Here is a 26569-nt window from a genome sequence, read left to right on the forward strand (position 1 = left end):
CCTTGGAATTCAAGTCCTGGCTTGTGACTGGGCAAATTGCTGAATTTCTCTGGGACTCCACCCCTTTCTCCACTTCTTTCCTTCGATCTTTTCTACTGAAATTGAAGCCCTTCAGGGCAGGGATTGTCTATAATATATACTAATACGAGGCTTAGCATAGTTGATTATTTAACCTAAACATCGTATTTACTACTGTAATGCACAGACCATAAAGAAATGAACATGAATCACGACCCTATTGTGGGGAACTGTGGTAGGAGACGGATGGAAAAAGCCATGGGATTGCACAAGTGTCGCCCAATTCTGACCACCTAGAAACTGAAGACTGAAAGAACAGGCCTTTACAAGGCTTCCTAGGCCTAAATAATTTCTGAACAAAAGAGGGTAATGGCACTAAGATGAATAAAAAAGCCACCCCAAAGTGGGAATGGAAAAGTTAAATTTCACTAGAATCAAACCAGAAGTTTTAATAAAGCTGCACTCTGAATAAGTCCGAAATCAGTGCCAGCAGAAGACAGAAAGTATTCTTATTTCTTATGGTACACAGTTCTTGAGTACTTTCTACTGCTCACATTACTGAGTTAGTATCCTGTCTAGCATCCCTATTATCTGTGGAAACAAAGCCCAGAAACATGAGGAGTGCTGTTTTCCATGTAAAAATGAAACATTATTGAAAAGAGTGGGATATTTTTTTTTTAGAGGTGACTGACTTCAAATATTTTCCTTCATTTCATGGGTCACCAGAGGTCTGGAAAATACCCTCATGGGGGGGAAAAAAAGCACATAAGCACATAAATTTATGCATATTTAACATCCCACTGTAAGAAGCACAGTGGACACTTCTTGCATTATCATTTAGATTGTTTTAGGATGATAGAATTAACTTTTTCTAATGTGGCAAAGAAAATGTTCTGTATGGACATTTTTTCAAACTGAAGGAAATATAGTTAAAAAAAAAACAAACCAAAAAAGCATGAGCAGATGTTCTGAGCAGTTTAGGAAAAAGCTGGAGCCCTGGGGCAAAGACAGACTTTGAGCAATATTGTGCACGTGTCCCACGTACGTGTAACAGTTTTTAATAAAGAATCTGGGAAACTGAAGGAGTTAATTTATGAAACGCCAGTCTTTAAATGGCCTGAAAGCAAATGTATAAAACCAAGCTGTTTACAAGGAGGTTTGGACCATTACAATATGGTTTCATCCAAAGATCTGTAGTTTGTCATGAATATTGAAAACATTGAAATGAAAAAAGAAGCCTTGCTTTCAGTGTTTGATATAAAAAGTTCCCTGTCCTTACTTAGGAAAGTAAACTGCCCATGAACTCCTTACTGCCTCAGCCAAGAAGGCCTAGGTAGTTTCCTTGTTCCCAAGGATGAAAAGATAAATATTTTGGCTGCAAACTCATGATTTATAAATGACATACAGATGATGATAATAGAGCATCTGACAAAACTATGAGAAGCAAGGTTAGGTTGGAAATTTGAATCCTACCGAAAAAAAGCCCAAAATTGTCTGATTTGAGCCTGGGTGTGAATAGTATTTAGAAGAGCTACCACTGAGAATGAAGCCGTGGTGAAACCGCTCATAGCTGTCAGCTGGGGTGGTCATTCCACCGCATTCTTGCCTGGCAAGGAGGAGGAGGGTTGAACTGAACAGAGTAGTGTGTAAGGGATCTAGGACGGCAGTTTGTAAGATACTAAAGGTGTAACAGGAATAAAGGATCTGATTCATAGATTAAGAAACCTAGGAGACAGGTTGTTGATATTGACTGCAGATTGGCAATGGCATTAAGGAGCATACGAAAGTTTATTGCTTACACTTGTAGTATAGACCAGGCCAAACTGAGAATTAGACAGCTTGTTTATATGTTTTTAGAACAGCATTTTTTGTTAATTGTTACTGGTACATTAAGCTGAAATAAAAAATGGGGAGCGAAGTACTGCTTTAATATCAAATGTGAGCAAGATGATGACAAAATGATAGATTTCTAATGGCTTCCACTTCAGCACCCACCACTTCCTAGACTTTGATTAATACTTAGAGCATACAGTTTCTAATCTCATGCATCTAAGAGGCTCCTCTTGAGAAGAAGCTCTCCACTCAGAAAGGCAAACCACTACATAACTTACTATCACTGTAAGACGTTTATTTTTTTGTGTGTTCCAGTGCTCCAGATTGGAAGGGAATTGAATATTTGGGGCAAAGTACATCAATTTTTATATTAGACTTTCTATAAGGAGGTACTGTGACTGCCTGTTTTTCTTCTAGCTGGATATCTTTTGATAAAGACTGGAAACCTCAGTTCTTGATCCACATAAGGTCTGAACTATCTAATTGTCTTGGTTTGGGAAGAAAGGTCAGAGAATAGGATTCAAGTTCAAGAAAATGGGATTCTTGGCAATTTCTGTTTCTGACTTAACTAGAAATATAACAATAAGAACCTTTGTTGTGGTATGTCAGCATTTCTGCCTCTACTGTGAAGGAGGAAGATTGAAAGCTTGGGTCATGCATAGCTATCATCAGCACCTGAAAGTCATGTACAAACATGCGACAAGAACGACAAGGATGCACACCTTATTTAATTCCACTGAAACACGCTGGATTAGGAGCTCTCTAGAGGGATACACTGAAGAAAAAGCCCCCCCCCCCCCTTCTCTGGTGTTTTAAATGGGTAGGAATACATTAACAGCATAACTTATTGGCAGCCATATGAGATTCCCGTATACATATCCTTCACCTGGACAATAATATGCGTGGAAGACTAAATTCTAGTCCCACCTTCTCTTGGGAGTTTGGGAGGTAATTTACAGAATCTACAAGCAGATGAAGTTGTTCTCTTCTAATGTTCAATACATTTATGTCTTTTTTTCCTCTTCTTGTGCAATACTCAGAGTATTTGGGCTGACTGATCTTTCTTCTGACAAAGTCTTCTGATTGTCCTTATTCATAGACCAGCTTTCCTGTTTTTCTTAAGAGAAGCTACCTTATCTTTAGGGTGGGCAGGGTGTTTTGTTTTGTTCCAAAATTAAGTCTGACTCAGCCAGGTGTGTTTTAGCATCAGGTTTGTTCACTGTAGTTTATTGAAACAGGGAGATTATTTTCGTTTTGCATAGAAATTTGGGGATCATTAGCCAAGGGATGTGGGGAATTCTTCTAGCCTCAAATTTGTCACTATTACACACCCACACCCACGAGTCAATTATTTCACTTTGCTGTCACACAATGAACGCAGGCTCTTAGAAGGTGCCAGACTGACAGCTTTGAAGTCTACAGAACAGGTTTTGCAGAGACATCAGCAGTCCCAGTTCTCCTCCTGCACTTCAGTCTTTCTGAAGCACTGTGGTTTGACTGTAAGACAGTCTCAGTTATACCCAGAATCTAGGTATAACTTGCCATCTCTTAGGATATTCTGTTCTTCCCCTATCCAGAAGCATCCCAAGTGCATGGCCTTTTTCTTCCTTAGTTCATTTGAGTACTCTCTCACTTTGGCATCTATTGGATGAAATGCCCTCTAACCGTAGTGTTGCCTTGTGGGCCGAGCGGGCAGTGAGGCTGGCTTCCTTCTCCTGCTCCAGCGACTGCCCTCCAAATTGCCACAGAGACCTGCTCCTGTGGGCAGTTTGCATTCTCATTACCTGTCCTCAGCCCCACTGCAGATAAACTTGAGGAATCAGGTCTTCCGGGCTATTAAATCAGCACCTCTCACAGCTGCCAGTTTCACAGAATAATCAACTCTCAATTATGCAGCATAATGGCAGCGGTAGAATAACCCAAATAAAACAAAACCAAGGCTGGTACAAAAGGTAAATAAATTAGGCAGTAAGGATATATTTAGTGCGCTCACCTTTGAAAGGCTGGGGAGCGGATTCCTGTAGAGAACAGAGGCAGCTTTAAGCAGGCAGAATGGGGCTGGGTGCCAGCGGGATGAACGTTGCTCCATTCAGACGTGGTGCTGCGGCCAGGAGTGACGGAGGGAGGCAGGGCCTGGTGAATCCGCACCGTGGGTAATCCATCCAGGTATCACTGAGACTTGCCTGAAAAATTTTATTTTTTCGTTGGAGATATTATTTCTTTAAGAAAAGATGCTGCTGATCCTAATCAAAAAGTGGAAATAGACAGTCAGTCAACACTCCATGGCATTTTAAGTAAGGGAATTGTTGCTGAGAGAAGGGGCAGATTTTTCTCTTTTGGCAAAGAGAAAAAATGTAGTTTTACGAGAGGTACAAATTCTTGTTGGCTGTAATAAACAAATTTTGCCCAGGGCCAGAGAGGCAAAGCTAAGCTAAACTTTCTCCTCCCCATCTCTAGCCATATCAATCTGCAGCTGCGCAATTCTCCGGGGATAAGCTCATGGACACACTAACCAGCTCTCAAACAAAAAGCTTCATTCTTTGTTTTTGGCAGTGAAAGCGGTGAGAAGCAACAAGGCAGGCACACAGGTTGTGCTGAATCCTCTGGGATGATCTCTCCCATGAACCTCCTGGGGGTAGGACCAGAGCAGCAGCCTTGCTTGCCTGTCACTGTGAGGTACCCTTTCCCAGCTGTGTTGCAAAGAGTAACTGCATTCAAGATGGTCTTGCTTAGTCTGAGAAAATAGGGCTGAGTAACCAAAATACCAATCAGTCTGCTTGGTTTTGGCTCTAGGGTCTTGCATTTAGGTACCTAGATACAGTGCGATTGAGTGCCGTGGCAGTTTACACAGGTAGTTCAGCCACACACAAGTAAAGACCTACGCAATCATGTGAAGGGTGTAAAATACACTATCTGACACGCAGAAAGCTAGTATGGATCCAGTATAAAGTGAGATCAGAGAAAGTGGCCTGAGCAGTAGGAGCTCCCCCTCAAATTTCCTGTGTCTAGGCACAGTTATCAAGAGAGTTGCAGTAAACAAACGTAGTAGCTGTCTGTGTCCTAATCTTCATGCTACTGTGGTTGAAACTGGGAAGAAACATGAAGCTATGCATGGATACGGTTTTGATGGCACTGATTTCTATAAACATTACAGAATATGAACATCTATACCGATACTGTTGACTTTAGCCACATACAAGGTCTAGTAACAGTGAATGCTTTAATGTTGTTGGCTTTGCTCATTCCACCTTGACAAATTATGGATGATATGTTTAATTTCCCATTACTGAACCTGACTGCTCCTTAGATTACGGGAGGACTTTTATTTTCTTTTGCTGATGGAGAACTGAGGTACATTGTAGGGCTGTGCCCAAATTATATAGGAAGGTATGGCACAGCAGGTAACTGAAACGAGCTTTAGCTGAACCCTATCTCAGTTCTTTCATGCGTATCTTCAACCCTGCCTAATTCTTCCTCGCGTATCAAATTTATCCAGTTTTGCTTGAAGAGAGTAAAGGATCTCTTAATGCCTTGAGGTCTGAAAGATCTAGCCTTTCTTCCTTGCTTCATGAAGGTCTTCAGGGAAATAACAAGAGTCTGTTGGCTTCAACACTGAGATTTTGCTGCAGGGACCCATCTTTCACAAAAGATGGAAATAGTGGTTTCCTTCGTATTTTTGACGTCTGAGAGAAATAAACACAGAGGATAATTGTGTTCAAGGAGAGAAGTGGTATCAACGAGAAGCAGCAGGGATTATGCTTTCCTCTGTTGAGGGCTGCTGTACTCTGTCAAACTGAGAAGCAGTGCTTGTGCCCTGCAGGGACAGACTGCTTCTGAAGACAGCAATGGCAAAAAATGTCTTTTTGTGGCAAAAATGGCAAAAAGATTTTTGTCTTTATGGTTGGATTAGGCAGTTATCGGCATCTCTTGACTGAAGCTCTCAAATATACAATCTGCGGTAGTTCTGTTTAACTCAAAACACACAGTCTGCCTTATAGGCAAGGAAGGTGATGTAGTAACTCTGAAATAGCATCTCACACTAGTGCTCCATGGGCTTCCTGCTCAGCTTCCAATGCACTTCAAAGCTCTGGAGCCGTCTGGTCTCCAGCTGTCTTACAAACAACCTCTTCACCCATGAAGCACGTTGTGGGTAGGGGCAGTTGTTTCACAGGAACCCAGAATACATCGTGTTCCCAGCATAGGTTCTTGCCTGACTTTACCTCCGGGGAACAGGAAGAGCCTGAGCTAGACTGTCCTCAGAGCTGTTTGCAAACTGTTCTCAGAAACAATGGCCGATGATTCATCTGGCACCGTCATCAACAATCTCCAGGCCTGCCTTTTAACAAACCTTCCCAAAATAAAGGAAGGGGACCTTCCCTGTCAGAATCATGTATGTTTTAGTGGTGGATCTACAGAAGAGTAATCTAGGCTTAAGAGTGCTTGTAATCAAGTGATTACATATGCTTGCCTGAGGTCAGACAGTAAGCTAGTTTAGCAGCTCTGGGGACCCTTGTTCCTGTGTTGTGCTCACATGACATGAGCACACTGACTCATCCATGTGTGGGGATACATAAATGCCTACTTATAACGTGTTTTTGCAAGTTTTAGTAATAAAGCCAGATCTGTGAGGTTGCAGTCCTTTCTATGGCAATGGAACACTGTCATCACCAACATTTTGACTTAAAACTTGTTATAGTTTGAAAAAGAAAAAAAAGAAACTCAGTTCCTTTTTTTTTTTTGTTTATGCTAGTAATGCAGAAGGTCACTGGTTTAATGTGCGTAACCTTTTAAAGTTATTTCTTTGGGTAAACATTTGCTGCAAGATATCCTGTCTGGGTGATATCTTTGCAAATGCCTGATATTGTGCTACCTAAACAACCTTTTCTTTGGCAAGCCCGAGACAAGATGTGGGGTGGCCTTTCTAGAGGTATGCATCCTAGTATAACAACAGCCCAAGTGATATTACAATATCTGAAAATGAAAGACCCCAGAGTAGGGAAAACTGATGGTGTTTACCTTCAGCAGTTGCTAGCAGTGAAAGGATGGTGATGACTGATGACGACTAAGATATATTAGTGAAGGAAGCTTGTTCTACCCATCAAGGATGTGAGCTGACAGAGGTTAGGTATCATGCTGGCATCTCTGGGAATGAAATTCATCTGGTGAGGAGAGCCTACATAAGCACATAGGGAAGACATCCATCCAAAATCAAAATTATGGATGTCTGCAACGTGAAATACATGAAATATTTACCTAAGGAAGTTAGAACCATGCTTAAAAAAAAACACCCAACCACAACTGTCTACTGTACCAAAAAAAAATCCCCCAAAAATCACATGGAAAGAGAACTAAATATTGGACTAAAGAGGTGAAACAAAGAGAAGTGCAAATGAACAAAGAAAACCTTCAGCATGGGGCTGCAGGGGATGCTTGTGGTTGTTAAAGCACACATGGCTCTGCCAGAGGAAACTTCTTTCTTTCTGTTTTTTTCTTTTTTTGGTTTTTTTTTTAGTAAGCTTTTAAGCAAAAGCTAGTTATCCTTATTAGGCTAGTGGATGTAAATAGTTATCATAGGGGAATATTAAAGTCCTTGAAGCTGAGTTAATTAACAGCATTTGAGGCTGTAGCATATTGATTTTAAGCAGGGAACTTTAACTTAAAAACCTCAAATCCTTTAAAAACTTTATTTTTCTCTTTCTTGTCTTCTTCTCTTACACATCAGTAGATTGTCAGTGCTGGGTGTTTACTTATGTTTCCTTAAATACCAAGAAGACAACAAAAGATATTTAAACACTATAAATGTTGTACTTCATGGAGGTGGGAGGAAAATGTACAGAAATGTGCCCTTTCTTGGGATGCATCAACTCACACACCTTCCTGGAAAAGACAAAAGGGCAAAGGAAAAAAAACAGCCATGGAAAAAAAAATCATTGACAACAGAAGCCTGTGTTGCTGTGTCACCTTCCATGTCATACTAAAATACTTTTTCCAAAATTTGAAAACATTTCTTAAGAGCAGTCAGAAGCATATTGGTTTTTTTCTTTTTCCTTTTCAAAGCAAAGCAAAGTTCCACCCGTGCTGTCTGTCTCTCTTTTTTCTCCTCTCTCTTAAAAAAAAAAAAAAAAAAAAAAAAGTTTTGAGAATTTCATTTTTCTATTCACTGCAGTCCTGGCCAAAGTAAAGCCCTCTTTTACATTGACGTCAAGATCTTTACTGAGATTAGGGTTTCATTTCTCTATTGCAGCAATTAGCTAGGGAATGTATAAAAGGCTTCAGGGAAGCAAGCTAGGACTCCAGAGGGGAAAGCACTTTGCACCATAGGCAGATAGCAAGAGAGAGGGCGAGAGGAGGAAGGCAGGAACAGAGAGAGGCGGGGGGGAGGTGGGGGGGGGAGAGAGAGGGAAAGAGAGAGAGAGGAAGGAACAGAAAGTTTATGTACATAAACCTTTTTTTTAAAAAAAAGTATTGTTGCACCTGGTAGCTAGCTTTACTGACACCGAAATGAGAGGTCTGCTCAGTGCTTAAATAGCTGAGGAACAATGGGATAGTGCAGGAAAGTTAACAATTAACAGCCTCAGCTTAAATTTTGTAACTGCGGGGAACTGGAAACACAGCTGCCTCTCTCTTCAACAAAATCAGGTCTCCTGGTTAAGGGAAGAATTTTTGTTAACATCTTAGTTTCTGAAAAATAAGCAGCTCCGCGTTGAATGAGTATCATGCAGTTACGGTTTTAACCAGCCTGCTCATATTTAACTATCTCTGCTCATTTTAAAGAGAGAGGCTGAGAGAGGGGTAACGAGGCTTTTGAAATGCTTTTTCTTTTACTTTTTTAAATGAGGGTGTAAGGCAAAAAAGGGAGCTGAAGGCACCGGGCTGAAGAGGAGCCGCGAGGAAGATGGGTCTGCTAAGTGTGGATTTGCTGATCACGCTTCAGATCTTGCCGGTCTTTTTCTCCAATTGCCTCTTCCTTGCGCTCTATGACTCTGTGATCCTCCTGAAGCACATGGTGCTGTTTCTGAGCCGGTCTAAGTCCGGGCGCGGTGAGTGGCGGAGGATGCTGACCTCGGAGGGGCTGCGCTGCGTCTGGAACAGCTTCCTCCTGGACGCCTACAAGCAGGTGGGTACACGGGGATGGGGGACTGGCAGGTCGGGGGGGGTAAACTCTGCTGGACATCCGTGCTGGCAAGGGAGAAGGGAAGGGAAGGGAAGGACTCCGTGCGGTGCAGGCTAGCTCCTGTTTGATGTTAAGCTTGGTGGGAGAGGTGGAAGCTGAAAGCAGCAGTGCTTTTCAGGTCGGGGCTGTGGGTTCCGCAGGTTCCGGAGCTGCTGTCCCTCTGCTCTGCCACTGACTCTCTCTGCAGCCACGGCCATGTCACTTAGTTTGGCTGTGCCTCAGTTTCCCCACCACTACAGATAATATTCTTCGTGATTATGAAGTATTTCAAGATCTTTGTGTAACTGTAAAACGCTCTAGGTGTTTTCACAGCTGTTGTTTAATTGTTTGCCAGGAGAGATCCTCAGAGATTATGCCAAGGCTGCATCTTCAGATAGAGCTCAACATAGATAGATGTCATCTATGTAACACAGATAGAATTGTTTTAATTAGCGTAAAAGATAGGAATGAACCTTTGTCATTACACTGGCATTTTCTATTACTCATATGTTAATTGTTATATTGGAGGAAGCATCCAGTTAATAGTAAAACTGGGCACGGAGTGAAACAGTTGAGCCATTTTTCTTCATGAAAGCAGTGACGGAGGGACATGTCAGAGATTAAAAATGAACTTGACTAGCAGAGGGACAGCTACCTGATGATTTAAGTTAATAAAGCCAATAGCAGTTATGCAACATGCACTCTTTTTTTTCTTTTAAGTTTTGTACAAACATTACCCAGTGGTACTGCCCAGGTCTCATGAGGTAGTTATAGTTCCCTTTTATAGATTGAAAAGGTGGACCCAAAAAGATGAAATTTCTTACACAGGCCACCCAGTTAGTAAGTAGAAAAACTGGATTCAGAGCCCTGTGGCTTCCAAAACAGTGCTTAGTCTGTTAATGTGTTGTCTTATTTAGACCATCTAATTTAACATATCCCATGTGATGTCATGAGGTCATAGGGGTTCTATCCAAATGATAGCTATGCATCTTCTGAAATATTTCTTTTTCTATCGCCTTCTCCCCTTTCACTCCTCCACAATGGCTTTTGTGTTTACCCTTACCTAGAGATGTGAAGAGCTGGTGGTGTTGGTGTTTGCTGGCTTTGTAATATGGAATACAAGCAGCTTAGCCTGAAACCCAAGCCACGGGGTCATTAATTTTCAGTGTAAGACAAATATAAATAACATTAGCTTTTGCCAAATGGGTCAACCTCTTAATGCCACCCTAGAAATCGGCCAGCTGGCTACCCAAATAAAGTAAAGCTGAATGAAGCTCTCTATTCTCCTAGCCCTTCTAGTTTCTGTTTTGAGTCTCTTCACAGACATTAGTAAGTAAATTTTACAGTGGCCTTGTTAAATGGACTGATGAACACAATTGTTCCCATTTTACAGACGAGGCAAGGCAGGAGGACAGTTAGCACACGACTCGGTCAAGGCTCCAGTGGAAGGTGGTAGCACGGCTCTGAAACAGCCAAGTTTCCAGTTCTCACATTTGCAACCTGTTTGTGGCCCAGGGTCTGGAGAAGGTGTGGAGCTGTGAGGAACCTTATATCCATGAGATATTTTCAATCTCACTTTGCTTAAATAACACAAAATTATTTAAAATAAAGATGTTGCATGCCTTTCCGTACTTTCCAAAGTCATACTTTGCCTTTTTCTCAGAACTGTCTGTGTCAACCATAGAAGCTACAGGGAGGATGACTCTGTGCTATTTTTGGTGTTGGCAATGAAACACATACCTTGAACTTTGGTTATTAAAAACTCTCCCTTATCACCATTAAATGACCTACCCATTCAGGCTAATGAGGCTTTAAGGTCCCTAGAATGAATTCTGGGCCTCAGTGAACTCAGTGAAACATGCATATAGACATAAGCAAATTTTATCACCTTCTTCCAAAAAGAGGAAAAAACCCATTCATGGAAAGGCTCTGTTTTCCTTAATAGAATTATGGGCCATAAGGACAGAAGATCATTGGAAACCCTTGATTGTCACAGAAAGGTAGATAAGTGTAGAAATCAAATTATAGAGGGGACACAATAAACTGAGGAGTAATATTAGGAGAAGAAGAGCCATCACCTCCGCAATAGAGGAGAATCTTCTGCTATTTCTGTAAGAAAGAGAAAGAAAAAAAGTTTCAGCTGGAAAGCTGTATTGGTAAAGATGAAAAAATTTGAAGTATACCCTGCTTTCTGGCATGTTTAAAAAGCACAAGAAATAATGAAATATATCAACGATTGTCCCACAAAGCAACTTTTTCCTTAAATTATCTTTTTCTAAATACTGAATAGGACTGTCCAATTGTGTTATCTTAATTTTAGCCCACCAGTGAGGGTATGAAATGAAAATGTTATGGAATCATTATACTAAACAGCCTGGCAAAATGCAGTTGATACCATAACCATGATTTCTTATTGCTCCAATTTGCTAGCTGATGCCAGGTATTATCAAAGAACTTAAGCAGGTGCTTAAGCTGGAGTATTTATGAGGCAGTCACCATTTTTCTGCTAGAGTACCAGAACTGCAGATGTCTGAGATAAACCAAAGCTAGACTGCCAGATAGCAGAAGACTGGGTTAAAGCAGTAACTATGCTTGGTTTTACTATGTTTTGTGTCACTTACACAGAACTCTTTGTGAGTACATTTCATAGTGTTTTCCACAAAAGTACTTGATGTAAAATTTCTATTCACAGAAAAATTTACTGGAAGCCATTCCAGAAAAACTCTGTGGGTAGATACTAGATTCTGGATTAGAATAAATTTACTACAAGAAAGGAGCTCTGCCTTTCTTGTAGTAAAAGCACGCTGTCCCAGAACTAAGTGATTTTTGTTCCAAGAATAGTGTGTACAATGATCTTGGAATAGTTACAGTAGAATATATTTGAAAATAGCTATTCTGATGCATTTTCCTTTCTAGAAAAGCTTTTGAATGTCTTACCCAAATTTCAACTTGCCTTTGTTCTCGTTTTTGTTGTTATTAGGTATTATGGCATATGACTTTTCTGTTAGGGCTATTATTTCATAGGCAAGATTACCCAGCAACAGCTGAAGATTTTAACATCCTCATTGGGGAAGCAATGCAGAGCTTGTTGTGTTGTATGTAGAGTATATTCAGTATCTTTTTCTTTTTTATTGGAACTTTCTACATGACTTGTTTTCTCCACATTTTACAGTCCCACTGGAATCAAAATGATTGATCTTGTGTTCATTTTTATTCTCGTATGTAAATTTTATCAATGATTAATATATTTCTTTTTGCTTCCTTAGCTCTGAGTTCAGTATCTGTCACACTCAGTGTTGATGTTGTCTACACTGCACCAGTTTTGTGATTTATAGAACATCCTCCTCCTATTCTTTCCCAAGAGGCAAGCGTGCCTTACTGTTACAACAAGGGAGTCTTTAGGACCAGGCTAATTGTCATAACAGAGATAAATAGAGCTAGTAGTCAAGTTACATTAGCTTCATATAATGGAAAGAGTGACATTATTTTATTTAAGTGTTATTTTTCTAATTTGCTGTTGTGCTCTGTTTATCTACAGAAATGAGTGGATTGACTCCTGAAGAGCAAATCATGTATGTATGAAAGTGTAAATACCTACAGACACATATGTGTTTGTATATATAGAGATACATCTACGTGTGTGTATCTGTCTCTATATATGTACATACATATACATGTATGTGTATAAATGCAAAAATACACGCAGAGGCATACATAATCTGCTCTTTCAGGAGTTAGTCCACTCTCATTTCTCTGTATATGTGTACACATATATATGTGTGTATGTATACACATGTATAGATACAAATGCAACCACACCTACTGATAAGAGAAAAAGACACTTTTGGGAGGCTGTTAGTGTGCCTTCGGCATGATTTATTTAGGCCATGTGTACAAATGCCAGTCAGGCATTTGTTTTTGCCCACAGCATGTATACTGAATGTGTCACATATCTTACAGAAATCCAGAGAAAAAGCTAAAGTAGTTTTGAAAAAAACCCATTGTATTTACTTCTAAAAGCTTTTTTTTTACCTGCTAAGTTCCATGCTTCATTTAGTATTGTGATGAATCTGCTTTCTAGGATTCCAAAGGTGAGAAAATGTTATCTCAAAATGCTTTTAAAATGGATACAAAATCAGTTGCACCCATTAGCAGTGCCCAGTGGTGAGGCCTCGCGCTGGGAGCTTTTCCAATGACAGATATGAGCTTTGTGTTTCAGCAACGCAGAGCCACCGTTCCTGCTCTCCAGTAGAGAGCTGTGAGGCTATCCTAGGGGAAATCCTCCCTCTTCTCCACCTAAGTGCAAGGGAGTTAGGGGAAAGACTTTAATGGCATTCTCCCTGAAGCAGACCAATGCTTAGGAATGCGGTGGTGCACCCATGGGGGTAACATGCATGTGTGCATATACACACGTGTGTGTAAATGCACGTTGCAGCCCTCAGAAGGATGCTGGTATCTCAAGCGATGGATGGTGATGGGTGTGTGTATGTACTTGCGCAGCTTTTTACTGTCTTTAGAGCGGGCCAGCAGCAAGCTCTGGCATGACAGACCCAGCATGGAGGGAACGGTTGGCACAGGATGCCAGCTTCACAGCCGAGGCCTAGCTCTGGATGTAGCAGCAAGTAGACTGGTTCAGTAAACACCCAGTGGGATTTTCCTGAGATTTCAGGGAGGCACAATTAAATTACCTCTGGCCACTTTTGCCTGCTTGATAGGTACACTTATTCCTAAAAAAAAAAAATCAGTATGCAAAGCAGGACAGCCCCAAAAACGTCATGTTAAGTGCATGCTGCACAGTATTATCACATAGCTATATGTGAAAGTAATATAACAGCATGATCCTTTTTTACCTGCTGTTTGTCTGTCCAGTAACTCTTTGCTTTTTGAGGAAATCTTTTAAAGGTTGGAACAAAGACATAACCTCTATACTTATTATTTTGCGTTTATTTTGTCTGGCAAGGTAAGGAAGTGTCTCCCTCTGCAGTGATTTGACAGTGATAAAGGGAATTTGTGAAATAAGTGCTGTCCCAAAGAGAGCATGTTGTATAGTTTCAGGGTTTAGAACTAGGCATTGTGTGGTATTAAAAATATTTCATTGGTTTTACAAAGTTCAGCCTTAGCGGAACTGTTTTCATTGACATTTTAAAATGAAAACAATCATGAAAGAAGTGAGAAAAACAAAACAAAACCACAATTAAAACCTTTCTTGCAGTGTTTGGAACATAAATTCAACAGGATTTGGGCTTGTCATTGTCATTATTATTATTAAAACATTGTCATTATTATTAATATATAATCATGTTTGTTATAGTAGTGTCTGAGGACCAAGCTAGACTAGGGACCCATTGTACTAGGCAGTGTCCGAAACTAGAGGGGCAGACAGTTTGTCCCATGGAGCTTACAATTCAAACACTCGAGGCAGACAAAGGGTAGGAAAAGGAAGATGACGTCTCTATCCCACATGTGGTCTCATCCTACCCCTTTCCTTTTTCCGGATCTAACTTCATTTCTTCCACACCACCTCTCTGCAGTCTTCCATTTTCACCCGGGTGCAAAAAACTGGCTGAAATGAAAGGACTGCTTGCCTTTTTGTCAAATCCTTGTGAAAACCCCCTTCAGCTGTGGTAGACACAGAAAATTAGCTAACGAGCACCACCCAGGAAAAGGAGCGTAACCAGTCTTTGTGTCCAGCTCTGCCTCTCCAACAAAACCACCACTGTGTATTCACACAGTGCTGAAGCTGAGTTTAACAAAAATAATAAATGTCCTCCACATGCTGACGAACAAAGACTGGTGAAGGCCTCTGTCACCTGTAGGTAGAGTCCACAAGGGCAGCCAGTGGCCCAGAGGCCACGATGTGGTAGGCCATGCTCCCATCTTGAGGGAAATGTAAGCCCTTAAGAAGCTTACTGTAGGCTCCCTGATCAGAGGAACTAAAATTATCCATTTTCTTTTACAAGAGAGCAAGGCAAAAGGCTCCTTTATGCTTTCCCTCTGCCATGCATGCTCATTTGTGGGACTGGCAGCTTTTAAATAGAGAGAGCAGCATTTGACTAGTTATTTTTATCTGGACTGTGCCCTTTTAATTTGTCTCCCACTTCCCTCCCTCAGCTCCACACACCTGATCCTAAATAAAGACTCAGGACTCTGGCAGAACTCGAGTCTCTGCTCTCCAGTTCGGGTAGTCGAGTCTCATAAAGCAAGCTGCCACCTCCCCATGACAAATGAAGAACTCCCACTCCCGTATGCTACTTCAGACAAGGGCCTCCTGTAATTTTTATCTGCTACACAACTCTGGGTCATGTAAATGAAGAAAACAATAATTTGTATAATTCTCCAGCCAGAGTCTGATTATGATTTGGATGAAGCACTGGGAAATATCAGGCTGTTCAGAGGCTATATTTGGCTGAATGGGATCAAATCAAAGTAAAGTGGAGAATTTGAAAAGGAGCAAAAAGCTCCGGGGACTCAGTTCATTACCAATCACTGGACTCCAGTCCCGAACACAGCATGTCCATATTTAAATGGCTAATATCACAGACTGCTAATTGTCTGGCAACACCTATTTTCTTTAGGGAGTTTACACAGCCTGATGAGTCTGCCAAACTGTTTGAGAATCCCTCATGCAGGGAATGAAAGCCGTATTCCAGTGTACAGGATCCCAGGAGGGTTATGCTAAAGCTGATAAAAGCAAAATGAGAGAAAAGGTAAATGAGGAGGTGATGTTTTGTCCGTGGGGCTTTTCCTAGTCCTCATGGAGAATGTACAACAAAGTTAGCAGTATGTGCTATTTCTAGCCTGTAGTTTATGAATAGGGCTTTCTTTCCCGCTCCTAAGTCTCCTTCATTTTGCAGTCTGCGTGCTAAAGCATCAGCCACCTTGTTCCCATTTCACTCTGCGTGCAGACTCGGAGAAGGAGCCGCAGTACCGAGGCTGTCAAGCAAACACAAAATTCACAGAAAAGATGCGAGTCACTGCTTTGGTGTCAGGCTGGTGCTTGCTCTTGCTGATGGCCGGGCTGGCTCTCGGTTTTGGTTGGCCTACCTTGCGCGTCCCATGCAGGCTGCGTGGGAGGGGATGCCTGCGCGCTGCCCGGTTTCCACCTCATCCAGAAGGCTGGCGCCAAATGCCCAATATTCACGCACATCAGTACGTGATTATAGAAATGCTGGATCGCGTGTGAGGGGAATTCTGCTAGTTTGTTTCTCAGAATTTATATTTTGCCTGCCTTTGTGTAAGATTTCAAAAGCAGTTTGGCTGAATACATGGGGTTTTTTGTTTGTTTTCTCATTGCGTTGATTTTCTTTTCCAAGAGCTATTTTTTCTTTCAATAAATAACAACAAAGAAGACAGCCAAGGCCTACAATGCAGATGATCAGCAAGGATGATATTGTCATCCCTGTGTCAATCGGGTTCCCGAGCCTGGTGAAATAAAGAGTCCCTATGGGAACGTCAGCGCTTCATCAAGACCAATTAGTGGAGATGCCGCTGCTTATGTTTAAGCATTAACGACTGGGCAGGGCTGCTTTTTGGAGTGCCTGACACTGGCATGGAACAAGGCACCGACCTAATTACTCCTCTACAAGAGCAGAAAATGCCTCCTGAATGCCTGCTTGGCAAGGATGTCTCATTAAGGGGAAAAAACACACCACAAGCACTCCTAGAAACAAAAATTAAAATGATAGGTAACCTGCGGCCATGAGACTTACTTCATGGCTGTGGGAAATGAAGAGAAACTGCTATAAGGTGACGTGGGACATATTTGTACTTTATTTCCTAAATCCATCTATTGTTTGGTCAATAAGGGGTAGGAGAGACAGGATGCAAATTTGCACTGTTGGAAATACGTTGCCAGCCTCGGTATCAATGTTAAATAGTATTTGAAGGTCATTCCCATGCTGGTGTTTGATGGGAGTTGTTTTGTCAGTCTGTTCCTTCAGGATTTGCAAACTTGCCTAGGAAAAGAAGCGTTTGGTAGACCTGAGTTGGTAATGAGGAGATTACAATATGTAACCTCCCTTTATACTTAAGTATGATCAAGAAGCAGACTGGTTTCCCAGTTCAAGTGTTCGTTAGAGTATTTTCAGTCATAATACTTTTGTTAAAATAAAACCAGAAGAATGAGGGGAAACAGCTGCTCAGATGTTTCTTGTCTCCTGAGCAGCTCTGTTCATTGCTGAGTTTTAGTTGCTTCTGTCGTTTATACCTTTCTTTTTCTTCTCCTCTGAAGAGTGCCAGCAAATATCAGAAATTCGAAGTGTGTTGCTTAATTGTGATTTATGAGATAAATCACATGTTATTACTTCTTTTCTTTGACTGGATGAGCGCACACTTCTAAATACTGAGGTCCATTATTCATCCAGGGAGTGGGTGCAGCACAGATACTTACATGTCAGGCTTTGCCCAAAAGGCACATTTTGGGCAAGCTAGCTCTGAAAAAGCATTTGCTTGGTAGTGCAAGAACTTCTTGCTTTCTAGGTAAAGAGGGATATAGTGTTTGTGCAGCTGTTGTGTTTCTTGAGATGTGTTCCCTTTTTTGGTAGTTACTAAATGCTGAGTTGTCTAGCTGGCTTATGGATTGAATGCAGCCCTCAAGGTGATTTTATACGGCTGCCAAATCTTGACCTGTGTATTTATTGCTCAAGACTGGCCCTTTACCTTGCTCCTGCCTTGCCTGTCTTACTGCACAGAATAGCAGAGAGAAATGAGATGTTCAACAGCAGCACAGAAGAGTACCTACAACCTGCTAAGGTGTAGGTGGCTTGTAGCAGCACTTCTTAAAAGCTGCAGTGCTTAATGCTGCTTCTTAAATGCTACAGCCTGAATCTCAGCCTGCCTCTCTCAAAGAGAGAGAGAGATCTTTTCTTCTCAAAAACTGGGATACAGCTTTTTCCTTCCTTGAGTTCAATGGACAGCCCACTCACACAGCAGGTTCTAAACTCAGCTGTTTCAAACCTCACTTGCTTTCAAAGGCAAACGAGCACAAGGCTTTTTTTTTTTTTTAACTGTTACCAGGGATCTAGCAGATAGTGATGCTGCAGATGCAGGTTTACAGGGAGAGGGGCCACGAGGGGCTGTGCTTTCCTGGGGCATCTCTTGCTTCCCTTGCCTGTGGTGCAGCCCCAGCTGCACATCCCCTGCTCCCAGTGGCGTGATCACCTCCTGCTTGGCCTACAGAGATTTGTGGGTCTCAAGCTGTCTGTCTTTCTGTGTCTCTCTTCCTTGCTGATCACAGAGTGAATGGCAGCACAGTTGTGTCTCAATTTGCCCCATAGAAAATAGTCAAAATGTTTGTATCATGTGCCAACATGCTGTGAGACCTTCTCATGTAGCTGTGAAGTCTGGCAGCTTTAAGGGCAGTGTCTTACAAACTTTGCTTTGGTTAGACTCTTGCTTCTATTGCTATTCTGATGAAATAATGCGGAGTCATGGATAACTGTAGATTTGTTCAAGGTAGTCAGGTTTCTCAGGGAGAATTGGAGGATCCAGAACCTACAATAGACATGCCTCTGGATCTGCGTGTGGCAGCAATTGCATCAGTTAAGTATTCAGCTGTTAACTCAGTTTCTTACTGTTATCTGACTCACCAGGATACCCTCTAATCTAATGTAGAATAGAATTGCACCAAAAGTCAGTTATTTATTCAGTTTTTACACAGTTCTCATTCAGCATTAACTTCTGTTGACTTCAATTGGAGTGTAGCTTCAGAAGGAAAGAAATAGGATATGAAAGATGTCAGAATTTGGCCCTGTATGTTTCCTTCAAAGCAATGCTTCTGAATATAACCAACTAGAGAGGAGACGGAGAGATAGAAAGTGTCAGAGAAATAAAAAAGGATAATTGCATTGCTGTACTAGAGCTTGATGTTAAAGGCAGATACATAGGAATTGCCGTGGCACAGCTCATTAAAAACTAATTGTCTTATGTAATAATATTTTGTGGTTCTATAGCAGTTATCAGCTAAGGATCTTGGAGCCCTCTGCAGGCTTCACCTTATTCTGGCAGTCATTTCTGTGAGATGTATATATTCTGTCTTCTTTCTATAGGCAGGGAAATAGAAACCATCAGTCAAAATGACTTTTTCACAATTGCCTGTTGGGTCTGAGTTAGAGCTGGGGTTAGAGCTGAGAACAGTTCGCTTTCACTTCATCCTACTTCAGCCATCATATAAACTTTTCCCCTTTTCTGCTGCTTTTTCCCCAGTCATCTTCTAGAGAAACATTGCAATAGTAGAAAATGTGTTGCTCAATCACTGATGAAATGATGGCAAAGTGGTTAGAAAGCCCTTTGGAGAGCGCAGTCTTGGATGGTCCACTCTCAAAATGATATATTGAGTGGGCATCTGCAGAGATATCTCTTGTGTTTGGTATTCTTGAGTATTTTCATTCTTGGACTGCAGGATGGAAGGGAATATACGTGTATGAAATCTGCAAACCTCTCAAAATTGAGAGGCACTGCATGTGTTGTGAAGATCAGGAATACGATGCTTTTGGATGATTATTGGAGAATGATTTTGGAGAATTATAAAAATGGTTTGAAATGTAGGATGCGGTTCAATGGGGCCAAGTGTAAAGCACCAAATTCAGGTTGGACTGATGAAGTGCCCAAATCCATGATGGGGAGCAACTAGAAAGGCAGAAAAAGGGACCTAGGCATTATAACTTCTCACTAGCTAACCCTTAGTCAACAGTCTACTGTTTTTCCAAACCAGTCATGATGTTTCTTAAAAAGCAAACATCTGGAATGTATAAACAGGTGTAGCCTGTGAGATATATTAAGTAATTGTCTGATTATTCTGAGAATTAGTAAAAACTCTTTTGAAGTTTTGAACACTGCTTTTCAAAGAAGATGTGAACCAAGTGGAGAGAACTCAGAGGATGGCAGTGAATAAAAATCACGTCTAGAAAATTTGTCTCATGGAGAAAAGTTAGAAGAAATTGGAGGTAGTCTCTTGAAAGCAAATAAAAGTCTGCAAATATGTAAGGGTGGACAGGGCCATGTGTGTAGTGGACAGGACAAGACAGGCCTCAGATCAAATTTTCTAACAAAGTAGTATAACTGTCAGGAATGCCACATTTCCCTGCACTGTGAATGGAGATGGACCAGAAGAACTTTTTGAAGGTGATGATTTGTTATATCCCCATGCTAGTATCCATGCAGGTTTTTAGGTGTACTCTTTGAACAGGTGACTATCTATTTGAAGAGAGTAGTCATAAGGATACTGGACAAGCAAGTCACACTAACTTGACATATTTTAATTTGTTTTGCCGTCAGGTCAAACTGGGAGGAGAAGCCCCAAACTCCAGTGTAATCCACATAGCCAAGGGCAGTGATGGCAGCAGTAGCAGCTGGAAGAGTGTCGGTAGCAAGTGTGGAACCAAATGCCACCTTCTGGATTTTGCCAACTCCGAGCGGCCACTGGTGGTCAACTTTGGTTCAGCTACCTGACCACCGTTCACAAGCCAGCTGTCGGCCTTCAGCAAGCTGGTGGAGGAGTTCTCTGGTGTGGCTGACTTTCTGTTGGTCTACATCGATGAGGCTCACCCGTCAGATGGCTGGGCTGCCCCTGGAATCTCTCCTACTTCGTTTGAAGTTAAGAAACACAGGAACCAAGAAGACCGATGCGCAGCTGCTCACCAGCTCCTAGAGCGCTTTTCCTTGCCACCTCAGTGCCAAGTGGTGGCTGACTGCATGGACAACAATGCCAATGTGGCCTATGGGGTTTCATTTGAGCGAGTATGCATAGTGCAGAGACAAAAAATCGCCTACCTTGGAGGCAAAGGCCCCTTTTTCTACAATCTGCAGGAGGTTCGGCTCTGGCTGGAACAAAACTTCAGCAAAAGATGAAATCCATTCTCTACAGAAGATATGTCAACAGATGTGTCCCTTTAAGGTGATGTAAAAGGGAAAAAAAGAAAACACACTGGTTTGAATAAGACCTTTCAGATGATTGCAGGAGAACATATTTGATAGTAAGGTCAAATGAACACTAACTAGGAAAAGAACATAAAACAAAAAAACTAACTCCACAGAAACATTATTCTATGAAAAAAATACCACTCCTGCGCTCGCTACGGGACAGAGGAGGTGAAGAGGCTTCTGTGAAAAGGTGCTGCTGGTGAACAGGAAGAGTGGTGAGATAAGACCTGTCTCCCAGGAGCCCATCTCATGAAGTGGCCCTGGGGTGAGCCAGAAGCCTGTCTGCTGGGAAGGCAATCCACAGAAAGGCAATGCCCTGCATTTTCATCAGGGACGCTTCTTTAGCCTCCTGTAGTCAATGCAGGCGACCTGGGAGGAGCCAGGGGCTTGCAACTACTTTGCATAGAAATGGGGTGGAGTGTGGCAATTGTCCTCATATTTTATTGTTCAGAGACTACAGGAACCACCATACAATGCATCGTGCATGCACACTGGCTGTGCAAATCAAGACGAAACATTGTATGCTGGTATTTGTACTCTCTATGGATGCCTCTGCACAGCATATTAACTATATAATTGTACATATATGTTTGTATCCAGTATGCAGGCCTGTGCCTGCTGAGAAAGATGTTAAAATCTATGGAGTTGGACCAAAAAAGACAAAGGTGATCAAAGAAGCCCGTTACAATTTGAAAACTAAAAAACCTGGACCATTTGTAACAGAACAGCGAGAACCTCCTAGAGCGTGCATCATGAGACAGAACTCAGCTGATGCCAACGAACCCTCAGTTCTCAGAGCTGACAACACACATTTATCAATATTCTCCGGTTCTCTTCTCTGTTTCTTTACCCCATTTGATGTCTTTCCGTCTAGCAATAGACTTAAAGGTAATTTCATTTTTAGCATTTTAAAAAAAATAACTTATTTCTCTCTTTTATTTTTATTTGACATAATGACCTTACAGATGTATATTGGGGATGGGGGAATTTATACACAACTTTACCTCATTTAAATGGAAACCTATCCTGTCATTTATCCTGTTAAATGTAGTCATGATGATTTTTGCTATCTGCTTACCTGCAACTAGTTTATAGCTAGGTTAGTTTGTCTGGAAGATAAGTTGTTTGCAGCCTCACAATCGATTAGCTGCAGTTCTGCTATCACATGAGGTGATAGTCTGTTTGTTTGACTTGTGTTCTCAAAAGCCTTCCCAGAAAAACAGGGCAGACAAATAGTGTGAATTAATGTGAATGAGTGTAAAAGCTGGCAGAATTTTCCTACAAAGGGGTTTGAGGAATTGTTAATTATGTTTAAAGAGATACTGTCAACTTAGTATACATTAAGTTTAGGTATTTCTAAATCTAAAATGATTTAATCAAGCCTGATAAAAAGGCACGTTTACAATGAGCTAACCCATTAGAGCTGATAAATGAAAACCCATAAGCTGATGGCCTGTCCAAGTTTTCTCTCAACTTTGGCAGAAACATGAAACAGATAAACAGGGTAAGTGGCAAAAATCAAATTAGTTCTTTTAATTTCTCATCTTGCCAGTTGTCAGGAACATGATGTATTAGTATTAACACAGGAAAGAACAGAAAATACATACATACATAAATATTTTCATTTGCCCTTTAATATTGTGTATTTCTTCTTGTTTGGCTGTTGGTCAACTTAGCCAATGTACAAGGCATTTGGAAAAGTATTTTCAAGCACAGACCTGAAATAATGACAGTAACATGAGTGATTTCTCCCCTGATCAGGTTCATGCTTCCCTTCCTTCTCACATTTTCCTCCACACACTGTTAAACATATACACTTACACACTTTTACACAGTTTTGTAGTGTGTATCAGAGAAGGGTGTAACGAATGGTCTTCAGACCTTCTAGTGAGCCCCACTTCTCAGAAGGCACATATCTGTGTGTGTGTGTGTGAATATGTCTAAGACCAAGAATAATAATAATTTTTCTGTTCTCCCATTCATTAACGTTACTGTAACTCATTGCTCAGTGTGGAAGATTGTTATTCATTTTCATGACTAACTGGGATATAGAACTGAAATTTTAAAACCTAATATCATAGAAACAGTATCATAGCCAAACTATGTAGTTTGTTTAATCCAGTGTCCTACCTCTGACTGTATCAGATGCTTCAGGGGAAGGTGCAATAATTTCTTCTGGAATTTTCATTAGCTTCGGCTCTTATTATTTTTGTCTTGTCTAATGTGATATCATTGATGTCTCATCATCCTTATGAGAAGCTGATCCTGAGTTTTGAAACCTAAATATTTCTTGAGTTGGGGAATACTAAAATCAAAACCCATCCTGTTTAAGAACAAATAAAATCAAATAAGAACAGATGTTTTTTTCCGATTTTAAATGTCATTCTCATCTCTTGCTCTTGTATGCTAAAATGGTGTAAACAGGAGCGATTTTTCTTCCAAATGTCAGTAATTATATACTGTATATGGAAATACAGTTTTTGGTTTTTTTCTTAAGCCAAACAATAATTCACATTCTTATACAGGTTCATATTCTGTGCCTGTCTCTGAATCTCTTCTGGTTTTGCTATGCTGTCCTTTTACTCAGGTGATTAAGCTGTAGACATTACTCCAAGTGAAAATATGTATTGGTATACCCAGCACAGCATCTTTTCCCTATTGTGTCCTATTCTTCAGTCATCTGAAACTTTATTAATCCATAGCAACTCCATAGCCTTTGTAAAACTTAAACTAGTAAGTCTTTTCTTTCTCTCTTCTTTTCCCCATCATAGAGTTGGAGTCTGAACTGTTTATCCGGGAAATGCTAGCCAAATGTTTAGCGCAGCTGTTGAAACATACCTTTAGCTCGGAGGAGAGAGTCTGAGTTAGTAATTCGGTTAGTTAATACCCCTTTGCATATCTAAAGTTACAGTTGTTTTACAAGGCCATTTTCTCCTTCCTTTTGAATTTCCATTATTTTGTCTTGTTATTCATAGATGCCTGTTCATCACACAGTATAAAAGAATTATAAAATTGGCTCCTGTAAATGGGAAATCCACAAGGATTTTCCACAAGAAAAAATACACAATAACTTCATTTCTTTCTTGGCAACTTGAATGCATTACCCTGCCCAAAACTTAAAGATAGTTCAGCCTCACTGATTATCAAGACTGTAATACATTTTGCAAATCCTTAAATTTCTCCAGAAAGTTTGTGGTCAGAAAGCAGGGGAAGTATTTCAAAGAGAAGTGGGCCTAGGGGAAAAAAAGTCTTTTGTAAGTGGCTGGTAGAAATACAAGCTCTTCATTTTGTTGGTTGACAAAACATTTTATAGAAATGGTTTTAAATTAAACTTCATGCATTGTCCTCAGTTAGTGATAGAAGTGGCCATGTGTCAGATACCTAAAATTACTGTAAGAGTGGGTTGTTTTGAGTCCAGGCAGAAATTTTGCAACCTTGTCAGCATTGTACTTCACAATTGGTCTAGTCTGCTGTGAGGCTGGATTTGCTTTTGTCTCATATTCTCACTGTTTGAGGGCACTAAGCCGTATTACTTGAGGTGCTTCAGTGTGACATACATATTAAGCAATAGCTCACAAAATAGGTGCCTGAAAGTATTCTGGAAGGCTACTGTATATAATAGAGACGCCAATACTGTGTCTCAACATTAGTATGGGAACCTTCCAGTACTTCATTTTGAGCAAGGTAAAAAGCTATTCTGGGCTATCATTCTACATTGTTTTGTGCTTGGCATCATTTATTAAGCACTGTATAAAATGAATGTAAAACATTTTATACAGATGACAACGATAGCATTTTGCTCTTGTTTGTGTAGACAATGACATAAATTTAAGACGGCCGGAAAACGTGCCCTATTAAAAAGAAAGAAATATTTTACAAAATATATTGTTGAACAAGTGTCTGAAAAATAAAATGCAACCATTTTTATGAAGGTGATCTCGGTGGGGAAACCCACAAAGCTTTTCAAAAAGGTATCAGTGCTTTGCGTTCAGGTGTGCGTGGGAAGGGAGGTTATATTTCTGTATGTGTGAAAGTGGCTTTTCTGTGATGTGGAGTGTAGGTTTAAGAGTTTTTAAGACTTTCAGTACTATAACCAAAGCAATAAGAGGTATCAGGTAGGGAATATTGGCCAGTTTTGTTCAACTCTACACCATATCTGTGCCAGATCCATATTCAGTGATCTTTGGGCCCAGTTCGGAGTCCAGAGAAGAGAGACTGGGGTGACACAATGAAGGCTTGTGTGCTTATGAAGATCGCTAACAAAAGAGTAATTAACTCAGTTGGCGTTCCGATGCCCTCACACTGGCATTCCTCTGTGCACCTTAGTGTTTCTGTATTTGAAAGAGGGGTCTCTCTGTGGCCGTTAATAAGATCGCGGGGTGTAGATGCCTGTGTGTACTGACTATGTGTGTGTCATTGTTTAAATGTCAAAAATACACTTTGTAGGAGAGCCAGCAAAATTTTGTTACAATATGGTGCTCCATGAAATGTGCTTTCTAGGTTTGTTTTTCTTGTATTATAATAAACAGTAAAGGAAAATATATCTCTTCTGTGTCTTCTTATTCTACTATGGGTTATTAATATGCAGTGGAACCTTGACATTAGACCAAGGAAACTTAAATCTGTATTTAACACAATAGCCTACGCCACCCTGATTAGATCTTAAGCAATATGAGCAAACTACTTCATAAATGGTGGGACTAATGTAATATCTAACTACTCCTCAACTTGTAAGAAAGATAAGGGGGAGAGAAACTGAGAGCTACAAGGACAGTAGTTGAGTCTGCACAGAATTGCACTGTTGAAAAAAAATTATGTGCTTGCAGAAAGCATGCCAAACTGTACGTAGCATGTGAAACCTGGACAAATTGGTTGTGAATGCATCATTCATACATGCAGCTCCCATTTCAATGAACACACAAAAGGCAAGAGGTGAAAAATAAAATGAAAAGCATGGCTGAATAGCTGTTACAGGAAAAAAAATTCAAGTGGAAGGATGTACAGCAACTTCCTAAACAAAATCCCTTTGTGATTTTCGTAGTGTTTTAGAAATTTCCTCCTCTTTGACATCTTTTGTTTCAGTAACTTTTAAAGGACCCTACATTTGAAAACTGCTTGTGAATACAGGCAAGAAAGAACAAAACAAATCACCAAAAGGAAAGTCATAGAAAAGATTACATCTAAGTGTCCCAAGCAGAAATGTTCATTACAGTATGCTGGATAGGCCCTTGGAACAACCAAACAAATAACTCTCTAGGTTATCCAGTTCATGTTACAAAAATAACCCCCAAAAGCACTGAAAGGAAACTTTTGAGTTGTGTGACTATACCTGTAACCTGGCCATTAGCGATTATGACCTTTATATCAGTTGTTGCTATAAGGAGCTACTCAATATTCTGGAAGAAATAAAAACACCTTTCGGGACTTGCTTCTTATTTCACAGCTGTAAAAATCAGGTGAAGGCAGATGTGATGAAATAACAGGTTTATTAGAAAGTAGGATCATTAATAAAGAACTTGTTATGAAAAATTAGACTCTGATTACCCCCAAATATTTGTAAGAGTATTTTTTTCTGGAATGGATCATGTCCATGGTAGAAGCTTAAAAAGAATTGGAAATTGGATTGTTTATAGAACGGTATCTCAA

The 26569-nt window shown here is 40.6% G+C and overlaps 1 protein-coding gene across 2 annotated transcripts; it reads left to right on the top strand.

Annotated features, from left to right (window-relative positions):
• Positions 1-8234: 8234 nt before the first annotated feature.
• On the top strand, positions 8235-25466 carry DIO2 (iodothyronine deiodinase 2). Of its 2 annotated transcripts, none has more exons than XM_063333094.1 (2): positions 8235-8968; positions 20279-20851. In XM_063333094.1, the coding sequence occupies exons 1-2, from the start codon at positions 8747-8749 to the stop codon at positions 20849-20851; spliced, it is 795 nt and encodes a 264-aa protein (XP_063189164.1). In that variant the 5' UTR covers positions 8235-8746. The 2 variants fall into 2 exon arrangements, with proteins under 2 accessions (XP_063189164.1, XP_063189163.1); XM_063333093.1 differs by having other exon boundaries at positions 8236-8968; positions 20279-25466.
• The last annotated feature ends 1103 nt before the right edge of the window (positions 25467-26569 follow it).

This window comes from Chroicocephalus ridibundus, chromosome 4 (genome assembly GCF_963924245.1).
Source record: "Chroicocephalus ridibundus chromosome 4, bChrRid1.1, whole genome shotgun sequence".
Taxonomy (NCBI): domain Eukaryota; kingdom Metazoa; phylum Chordata; class Aves; order Charadriiformes; family Laridae; genus Chroicocephalus; species Chroicocephalus ridibundus.